Raw genomic sequence first — 10,619 nt, 5'->3', positions numbered from 1 at the left:
GCAGTTTTCTGTCGGGGATTTGTCGTGTCGTGCCGCATCCAGTGTAGACAATAGATATGTATATATATCTATGTTGTAGACAGCATCACTGATTATAATGAGTTCTATAGTATTTTGTCACGCCGCGCCACTCGCGTCCGGTGTAGACACGGTGTAACATTGGTTTTGCTTTGTGTCACAGAACTAATCGTTGCCTGGGTTGTGAACGTATGTGTGGGGCGGAGCTATAAAAATAGGGGCGAGACCCTTTTGGGGTAGGGGCGTGTTTGTTTTGGTGATTTCAAATGTCAACATTGGCTACCAGAAATCTCTTACCTCTCTTAAAGGGATAGTTCACCCAGAAATGAAAAATCTGTCAAATACTCACTCTCATGTTACTTCAAACCCATTAGACTTTTATAATGAAGATATTTCTAATGAAGGCAGACAGATTTCTGTCCCACCTTTGAAAGTTGAAGTGGTTTAATCCAAGTCTTCCAAAGATATGATCACTTTACGCGGTGAATAGATTTAATTTTATTCACCGATAAATGCTGATCAACACGCATACATAGAGCTCATCTAATATGGTAAATGGAAGCGCAAACATTTGATGTGCGAAAACCAACAAATTTGTTCTTGCATCAATGACAATATGTGAATAAAAGCCTAAGGTCTTTAGAAAACTTGGGATTAAACCGTTAAATTCATTTGGATTTTATTACGGAGTCCTTATGAAATATTTGAAATATCAAAGTTTTTGGAGAACGGACTTTTAGTGGTGGAATGGAAATTATTCGGGTTTCATTCAAATGTTTTGAAGATGAACAAAATTCTTAAGGGTTTGGAAAGACATGAGGGTGATTAACTGATGACAGAATAGTTTTTTTGGGGGGGGTTATCTATAAGTAAATTGAACACTGTAAGCAAGTTTAAACTCTAAGTAAGAGCATCCCAACATGTCAGCCTGTGACTCAACCAATAGCAAGAGTACAATGAAAGGCAGTAGGACGCATACTATTATTTGCAACTCAATTGGTTTTATCAGGGGTCCAAAAAGACACACTTCAGCTTTAAGTTGGTGGATATTAGTGACTAAAATTGCGGTAAAGTCAAACCTACAAAACATATTTAAAGCCTTTAAAATAAATTGAGCTAAAATGAGGTGAGAAAATATAACTTAAATACAAATGAATATTTTAAGCAAAACTTCCAACAACAAAGCCAGTATAAACCAGCTGAGGGGAAACACTTGGGTCAGTCGGTAATAGGCTGTATTTAACCAATCCAGCTTCACCAAAAAATGGCAAATCCAATACACATCAGTAAAGTCAATGGCCTCACCCAGTTTTAAAGGGGTCATGAACTGAAAAAAATTAAAAATTCCCTTGATCTTTTGACATAGTCTAAAAACGTATATTGAAGGCAGTCTGCCAAAACGACAGCTTGTGGAACGTTCTACTCTATGATGTAATAGTGTGGATAAGCTCCGCCTCCACAGAAGATCATCAATACCTGCTTATACATCGCTGTCTGTTTAGCCCCACCCACCGATTCACGTCTGTAGTGTAAATAACGAGAGAAGCAAACGCAGGTCTACAAAGAAACCAAATGATAAAGATAATTTCGAATACAACAAGATGCTGTTCAGTGCCAAGTTGCCACAGTCTTTGTATTACCTTCCTTCTGATCATAACATTAGAAAATAATGGATGAACTTTCATTTAAATTAAGATCCACACCGCATCAATGAGAACTTGGTCCTTTGCTCACTTCATTTTACCGCAGATTCGTTTACAAACAAGGCACAATTCGACCCAGGATTTTCAGAAAGATCGAAACTAAAAGACACGGTAACACTTTATTTCGATAGTCCACTTTAGACATTCTATTAACAGTAAGTAACTTTGCAACTACATGTCAACTAGCAGTTAGTAGAGTATTAGTAGACTGTCTGCTTAATATCTTCTAACACTTTCTTTGTCAACTTATTCTACTAACCCTAAACCTACCCTAACAGTCTACTCTGAGAGTTAGTAGACATGTAGTTGCAAATTAATGAGAATTAATTGACATGTAGTTACAAAGTTACTTACAGTTAATAGAATGTCTAAAGTGGACTATTGAAATAAAGTGTAACCGCTTTGTCTGTTAAACAGATTGTTCTGTTTGATATGTACTGAGTATTTATGCATTTGTAACCTAAATAACAGCAGCGCCCATCTGTGAAGGATGCAGACTGTCAAACATACACAAGTCTTGGCTAATCATAGCAGTGGGCGTTTACTTCCGAGTCTACAATCCGCCACACCTATTCAAACAGAGCGCTCTGATGGGGGAAATGTCATGAACATTTTCATGTTCATGACCCCTTTAATATTTTTCATCATCTCAGTCTCTCAACTGTTTTAGAACGAGAACTGAACTGAAATGGGATTGCCCTGGTATCTAGGAGTGTCTATAAATGGATCTTGTTGGACAGGGATGGTGTGTGCTGTGTTTCTGACACTTGGGCAGCTGCTGCCTGCCTCTCATGCCACTGGGCCATGACATATCTAATGTTATCTCCCCTCAATGACACCTTCAACCATCAGCGTGAGCTCTCTTCTACTTTAATTCAGTTCACAAAATCTACTGGAACAAACTATAGAAAATCAACCGCATATTAATGCAGCAAATTATGGGCTGAACTCACTGATTCACCCAATCAAACAAACTAACAAAATATAAAGGTGGTTACTTTCATGCCAGGTTACTTTCATCCATCATTTGGTTCAAGGCTTAGAATTCTTGACTGAAGGATTTTCTGAAATGTCTATGGAGAAAATGAATAGGAAAAATATAACCGGAACCCAGGTGGCTAGAAAAGTGGGCGGTGTCTGTTTTGCTCTATTGTACTAATAAAAAACCTAAGGACAAACGTACAGGGAGTTCTTATGTCTGTGAGCAGATAGAGCATCAGCTGTTATGTAGGACAAACAGACACACTTAAGTCCTACAGGAACATTACACACACACACACTTTTTTCCATCCCTTGCCTAGGTGCAATTACTTTGGCCATTTTTGTATTGAATTGTTGTGAAACAGTACATTTAAAACCTGTCAGACAACAACCATTGTGTCTCAGTGTAGCTGTCTGTGTTTCCTCAGAAGTGGCTGGAGCCGGGGCCGCTCAGAGACAGGTGTGTGTGTGTGTGTGAGATATGAAGCTGCTCAGTGAACAGTGTGCTAGCACAGCAGCACAAACAGCCCAGAGACATGTCTCAGCCTGCCTATCTCAATGGAGCGCTCATCTGTCTCTCTGCTTCAGAGGGAGGGAGCAGCAGACACTTACACACCTGATTCACTAAACACACATGCCTTCATCTATTAACTAACCGACTTGATTCTGATGATCGGCAGATACTGCTTTCGGTGATCGGCCTCAAAAATCCTGATCGGAGCACCCCTAGTTGTATCACCAGTAAAATGAAGCTCTGTTGATTAAATATGAATTAAATATGAATCTGTATTGAGTCAAAACAATACACTGCAGGATAGGAAACAATATAGCCGATTTCCGATACAATGAAAGCACAGACCACAAAGGCAGGAGGTGCATGGGAAACTATCTACAGAATGACAATGTACAACAGTCAGGGACATGTACGCTATATATGGTGACGGTCCAGACTCAGCTGCTTAGAGTACTGTGCTGCATGGCTGGGTACTGAACAGAACAGCCCAGGACTGGGGTCACAAATCATTCTTAAGAAAAAAATAATGTGCTTAACTGATATTTTCCTCTTATTTTCTAACTTAAGAATAAAGTTTAGAATATTTGTTTTCCAATGAACACTGTTCTTACCTTTTTTTCTTAAGATTGCTCTAAAGACAACATTTGAATTCCTAAAAAAGAATATTCTTAAAAATAACTAAATCCTCTTAAAGTCAGGATAACCTTCAACAGGTCTTAAACCCCTTAAAGATAACATGTTTAAAGAATATGTTGGGTGGTTTAAAATATTAAGCATTACAACATAACACGAGCTACATATAATAAATATTACTATAACTAGGGATTACACATTCACTCAAAGTCAAATGCAATTTTGTCCCCACTTTTTAAAAGCCACTGGAAAAAAAAGCATGCAGAAGACATAAGAAGCACATCAAATCTGTCTCCATAATTTCAATTATACATGTAAAACAAAATATGTTTGTGCAGACAATATCGGCATATCCTGGGATTTATGACATAACGTAAATAGTGTGCAGACTTAATATGATTATTGTGGTAATCATGGCTGGGTACTGAACAGAACAGCCCAGGACTGGGGTCACAAATCATTCTTAAGAAAAAAATTATGTTCTTAACTGATATTTTCCTCTTATTTTCTAACTTAAGAATAAAGTTTAGAATATTTGTTTTCCAATGAACACTGTTCTTACCTTTTTTTCTTAAGATTGCTCTAAAGACAACATTTGAATTCCTAAAAAAGAATATTCTTAAAAATAACTAAATCCTCTTAAAGTCAGGATAACCTTCAACAGGTCTTAAACCCCTTAAAGATAACATGTTTAAAGAATATGTTGGGTGGTTTAAAATATTAAGCATTACAACATAACACGAGCTACATATAATAAATATTACTATAACTAGGGATTACACATTCACTCAAAGTCAAATTCAATTTTGTCCCCACTTTTTGAAAGCCACTGGAAAAAAAGCATGCAGAAGACATAAGAAGCACATCAAATCTGTCTCCATAATTTCAATTACACATGTAAAACAAAATATGTTTGTGCAGACAATATCGGCATATCCTGGGATTTATGACATAACGTAAATAGTGTGCAGACTTAATATGATTATTGTGGTAATCTGAAGGCAGCGCAAAAGACGGCCTTTGAGATGTATGGACATGATCAGCAAGTCTTCAGCAAACAATCACAAAACAATCATTTGCTTCTCAGGAAAACAATACGATACTATTAAGAAAATATTTGAAAACTTACAAATTTTTCAAGAATTGCACAACATGGCCTTATTAGAAACTTTTTTCTTAAGCTTTTTGTGAATCTGGCACCAGTTACTCGAGATACAGTTCCCACACACCTTTGAAACAAGGATTTTCCATAAGTTTTTCCAGTCATTCATAATTAAAGGATTAAAAAAAAAAATCCTACTGCATAATGATTTTTAGAAGTCTAGTCCAATATTTTAGAGCCAAGCATAACCAGAATCATAGAAAAACTGGCATAATGACTGTAGAAATATTGTATTAATTCACTCTGATATTTCCAGGCTTTGAAATCACCATTTTAAACCCCAGCTGATAGATCCAGGTTTCCATGGCCGTGGGAAAACTGCTAGGTTACGACATTTTGAACAGGTCCTGCTTTTATCATTCTGCACAGTGGAGTCTACTCAAGAAAGCAGCATGAAGCCACACATACTTCACAGTTGCAGTTTTGGGGCGAAAGCTGACAAGACAAATACTGACTCACCTTGCAGTGCAGTGTTGCTGTTGTGATGGGCGGGTTTGGGAGGGGGCACTGGCGGCTGTTTAGGGGCAGTAGGGGCAGGAGGGTTGGAGTGGCCAGGAACAGTGTGCAGGGCAGAGTGGGCAGAAACAGTGGGCGGGGCAGAGTGGGCAGGAACTGTGGGCGGAGTCGAGTGGGCAGAAACAGTGGGCTGGGTAGAGTGGGCGGGAACATTGGGCAGAGTCGAGTTGGCAGAAACAGTGGGCGGGGCAGAGTGGGCAGGGACAGTGGGAGGAGTCGAGTGGGCAGACACAATGGGCGGAGCTTCACGGTCTCCTGCTGTTATGGGAGGAATGGGATTACTTCGGGAGGAGTCGTCTACATTTAAAGACACAGTCCGAGGAGGAGGCTTAGCAATGGGGGGAGCAGAGGATGAGGATGATGACGATGATGACGAAGAGGAGGAGGATGGGACTGGAGCAGTCTCAGTGGAGGAGGAGGAAGAAGCCATCAGCCATTTGGGAGGGAGAATGGCCTGTTTAGGGGGCAGCTGGGAGTCTTTAATGGAGGCACTTGGTGCAGGTTTGGGCTCAGGAACAAACCGCACACCCACTGATCCTAATGGTGAGCACAAGACACATGCACAAACATACATAAACACAAATAACAAAACACACACAGGTGCACAGCACAATCACAGCAGCAGGCATGGCATGTGAACAGGGTGACAGTGGAGCGCTTTAAAGACCCCATGAAGTCAAAATGGTCAAATAACAAAACACACACAGGTGCACAGCACAATCACAGCAGCAGGCATGAGTAAATCAGGCATGGCATGTGAACAGGGTGACAGTGGAGCGCTTTAAAGACCCCATGAAGTCAAAATGGCAGTATTGTGATTTGAGGGCATCTATATGACCAATGTTGACAAAAATAACTTTTAAAAGGTATACTTAGGGCTACACGATTGACATATCCTTCAATAACCAATACAGGAATCCTGCTGTTTCATGGGGTCTTTACCATCGCTGTGCCGTGAGCAATATAGTGCATAGTGAAGTTCTGCAGATCTACCAATACAACTGCATGAACTGTATGATCAGCACTCAAAATCTTGAAATTTTGAAGCTGTCTCTCAAGAACCTGATATAAGCTGCTTTAAAGAGCTTAAGCAAATGTATTTGTGACACTACTGTAAATGTCTCCTGATAGCAAAAACAAGACTTTGATGGACACCACACTGAAGTCTATTATGATCCCATTTATTTGACAGACAGGCTAAAGAGCTAATAATAAAAAAAAGTTATGAAAATATGATGCCAATAAGTTTAAATGTTCTTGTAACAGACCTATACTGTAGGTCCAAGGTTATTTTGAACAATTTATATATAAAAAAAATAAATAAATACTAAGGACGCACTGATATTGAACTTCTGGGCCGATACAAATAAACAATAATTGCAATTTTGCATTTAAACTCTTTAAAAACAGCTTGAGTGTCTAGTTTATTAAAACACTTAATTATAAATAGCTGTTTCAAAATTAAACCAACTCTCTCTTAACTATTGTTTTTTTCAACAGGCAAAAAAGGTCCACTGTCAATGATCGATGTATGAATCACAGCTCACATAGAATCCACTTTCAATCAAGCAGCTTTCTGGTGGTCAACATGGTGAATTCGATGGCCGACTTGAATAGTGGTTGAACAATATATCGGCAAACCGATCAATCTATCTATTTATTGTACAGATTTATTTTTCATCAAGTTCAAAGTATTTTATAATTTTTTATATGCATTCACTTTCAAATTATTTATTTTTAATGTATTAAATATTATATAAAATAAATACATTTCATTTTAGCAACTGTTATGCATGTGCTTTTACTATCATTAAATTGAATAATATGATATCATGTATCCATGGCTTTATATTGCCCATCAAAAAAATCATTATCTGTCGACCACTGAACCTGATGCAAAATCTGCATGGGGATATCTTTCAGCCTTTCGCTGAATTCCCAATAGCGTGATTCCTACTGAAATGACTGGATTTCGCCTGCAGAAATTCACCAAAATGTGACCTCTAGTGCGGAATTCTGCTTTTATTGCCAAATGCATTTTGTTTAGTGCTGTCAAACGATTAATCGCATCCAAAATAAAAGTTTAAGTTTGCATAATATATGTGTGTGTTCTGTGTATATTTATTATGTATATATAAATACACACACACATGCAGTATATATTTTGAAAATATTTACAGGTCTATATTTATATTTACATAATTTATATTATACATAAATACATTTAATATATAAAAATAACATTTCTCTGAAATATATACACATGCATGCGTGTGTATTTATATATATACACAGTAAACATACATATATTATGTAAACAAAAACTTTTATTTTGGATGGATCAATCATTTGACAGCACTAATTTTGTTGTTGTTGTTTTTCTAATTATTTATTTAAATGTGTCATATCAGATCTGACGTGTGAACAAAACTTCACTAAACATTATTTGTAACACGCCACCCAGCGAATAATCGTAATAAACTTTGTGCTTTGTTACTTTTGATATGAAACAAAGTCAGAATTTTCCCTAGACGCATGTGAATATTAAAACTTCTAGTAAGCCTCACAGTTTTGAGCGATGCCTTTAATGCATTTTCTGAGCCCACAAATGTACTATCAGGAATGAGGCGAGCTGGGTGAGAGTTCTACCTGTCCGTGCCCTTGTTTCCTCTTCTGCAGGTGTGTGCCGTGGCAGTGTGCTGCTCTGGACGGCCTCTGAAACAGGCCGGACCTTCTGTCCAATGTCAGACGAGCTCTTCTGAAGAATGGGCCGCATGTCCTGTTCTGACTGAGGCCGGAAGAGTTTCCCATCAGACACCTGTTTCACGGGTTCTGGCCTCCTGACGTCTCTCCTTTCTCTCTCGTCTTTTCGGTCTCTCTCCTCGCGTCTATCCCGTTCCTCTCTTCTTTCCCTGTCTTCCCTCCTCTCATTCTGCTCCTTTCGCTCTCGCTCTCGCTCATCTACTCTCTCTGGCTCATCCCGTCTTTCGTGATCCTCTTTCCGGTCTCGTGGCTGTTTCCTGTCCCTGTTTTCTCTCCAGTCTTTCTCTTCCCGCTTTTCTCTGTCATTCCTCCTCTCATCTCGCTCACCTTTTCCGTGCCAGTCTTCTTTATCCGGCCTCCTGTCTCGTCTGTCTCTGTCATCTCTGCGTTCGCCTCTTCCTTCCCTGTCGTCTTTTCTATCCCGCCGTTCTCTGTCCCTACTCGCTTTCTCGTCTCTTTCCTCCCGGCGATAACGCCCCTCCTCATGTCCTTGTCTTTCTCTCGGTAACGATCCTGCTGGTCTCTCCACGTCTGACTCCAGTCGGCTGCGTCGGTCTGTTTCAGGCGGTAACCGCATCCGAGCGTCCACGTCCAGCGGCTGACGGTTGCGACTGACGTCGGAGGGAGCTCGGTTGCGGCGCTCCGGTTCAGGTGCGAGGCTGTTCCTCTGTTCTTCTCCTTGTGGCCGTGAAGATGGTGCCTTGACCTCTGACCCTGTGTCTGACCTGCGCTCTCCAGGCACTGGAGCAGTGTGGCCGTTCTTCACTGGAGGAGCTTTGTGATTCACGTCATTACGCTCTGAAACAGATGTGGATAATGGATTTTGAGACAGAATACAATAGAACAAAGAAAAACAATGTGTCAGACTGGATACTAAAAGTATAAAATGATGCAAAACTTATTACAGATGCTCAGAAGAGGGTTTTACACATTTTTATCAATTTCCATGACTTTTCCAGGTTATGAAAAGGTCAAAGGTTTAATTTAAGATCGTCATATTAGTAGGGCTGTCGCATGACCGTTATTTTGTCATTCTCTTCTGTTCACTTCCTGTTTCAACGTGTGTGTATATTTATGGTGGTAATACCGCGCTATTGAGCCACTCAAAATTACCGCAAAGGAAATTCCCTCACCGCGACAGCCCTACATATTAGCCAGTATAATGTTCTAGAAAAATGTATTTTCTCTACAGATTTTTCCATGACTATTCTTTTATATTTTAAGACTTTATCATTGGCTTCTCTAGGACTAAAAATCATGATTTTAAAGTCACCATGAAATCAAAATGGACTTTGTTTCTTGGTTTTAATTGAATGCTTTAAGTATTTATTATAAATGATTTATCTGTGCATATCTTTAAATAAATCAATCAATAAATATTAGTTCTCATAATCGTTAATCAAAAACATTAACATGCCCCCTTGCAGAGACATTTTTTTTCTGATGTCGGACTGTCTCACTGACTTTACTAATCCTGGTCTTCATTGACTGTGAACCTGTTTTAAACACTACATTGCAGCTAATTATGTATTTTCAATATGAAGAAGTCAGATAATTACCACCATAAAGAAAAAGAATCCAGAGTAGGGCTGAACGATTAATTGCATTTGCGATAATATCGCGATATGAAGAAAAAAAAAAAACATGGTTTTTCAACCGCAGAGGCTGCGATTACACTCGGTCACGTGACACGCGAGAGTAAGGCCCTGTCCACACGAACGTGGTTATTTTTAAAACCGCAGCTTTTTCTACGTGGTTTGGCCGTTCGTCCACACGCAAACGCAGCACCAGTTCACTGAAACCGAACACTTTTGAAAACGCCTGCCAGGGTGAAGATTTTCAAAAATTTGGGTTGCAGTGTTATCGTGTAGACAGCGAAACCGGAGTTTTTGGCTTGTGACGTCAGAGCCTGCGTTGTTATCTCCGCCTACTGGAAACTTTTTCAGGCTTCTGATTGGCCAACATGGTTTTACGGTTGAGATTATATCGCCACCTGTTGGTTGTATGCTCTTGACAGTGCTCATAGCATGCGTTTGCGTTTTCATGTGGACAGAGATTTTTTTAAAAACGGAAGAAGGAAAAACTCAGTTTATAAAAATACCCGTGTACGTGTGGACATGGCCTAAAGAGGTGTGTTCGACTTGAAGATCTATCGGTGTATGACATCAAAGTACCGCGAGAGGAAAGCATAAGGAGACGTCCACTTTCTTATAGCTCTCGCAGTGCTTTGATGACATACACCGATCGATCTAGCAGTGCTGCTTCAAGTCGAGCACATCTAAGCAGTCTTCAGAGGAAGCATCAAGTTGGCACGCTACAGTGCTGCCAA

At 39.5% G+C, this 10,619-nt stretch overlaps 1 protein-coding gene across 1 annotated transcript in view; it reads right to left on the bottom strand.

Annotated features, from left to right (window-relative positions):
• LOC107708703 (phosphatase and actin regulator 4A-like) overlaps positions 1-10,619 on the bottom strand; it is a 40,615-nt gene that overhangs the window by 20,618 nt on the left and 9,378 nt on the right. Inside the window, exons 2-3 of the mRNA XM_016513007.1 lie at positions 8,177-9,088; positions 5,471-6,064 (exon numbers count right to left, since the gene is read on the bottom strand). Coding sequence (XP_016368493.1) covers positions 5,471-6,064; positions 8,177-9,088 — 1,506 coding nt within the window. The remainder of the gene's footprint in view (positions 1-5,470; positions 6,065-8,176; positions 9,089-10,619) is intronic.

Source organism: Sinocyclocheilus rhinocerous, unplaced genomic scaffold, assembly GCF_001515625.1.
Source record: "Sinocyclocheilus rhinocerous isolate Xijiao unplaced genomic scaffold, SAMN03320098_v1.1 scaffold54, whole genome shotgun sequence".
NCBI lineage: Eukaryota > Metazoa > Chordata > Actinopteri > Cypriniformes > Cyprinidae > Sinocyclocheilus > Sinocyclocheilus rhinocerous.
This window is presented reverse-complemented; position numbering and strand designations above follow the sequence as displayed.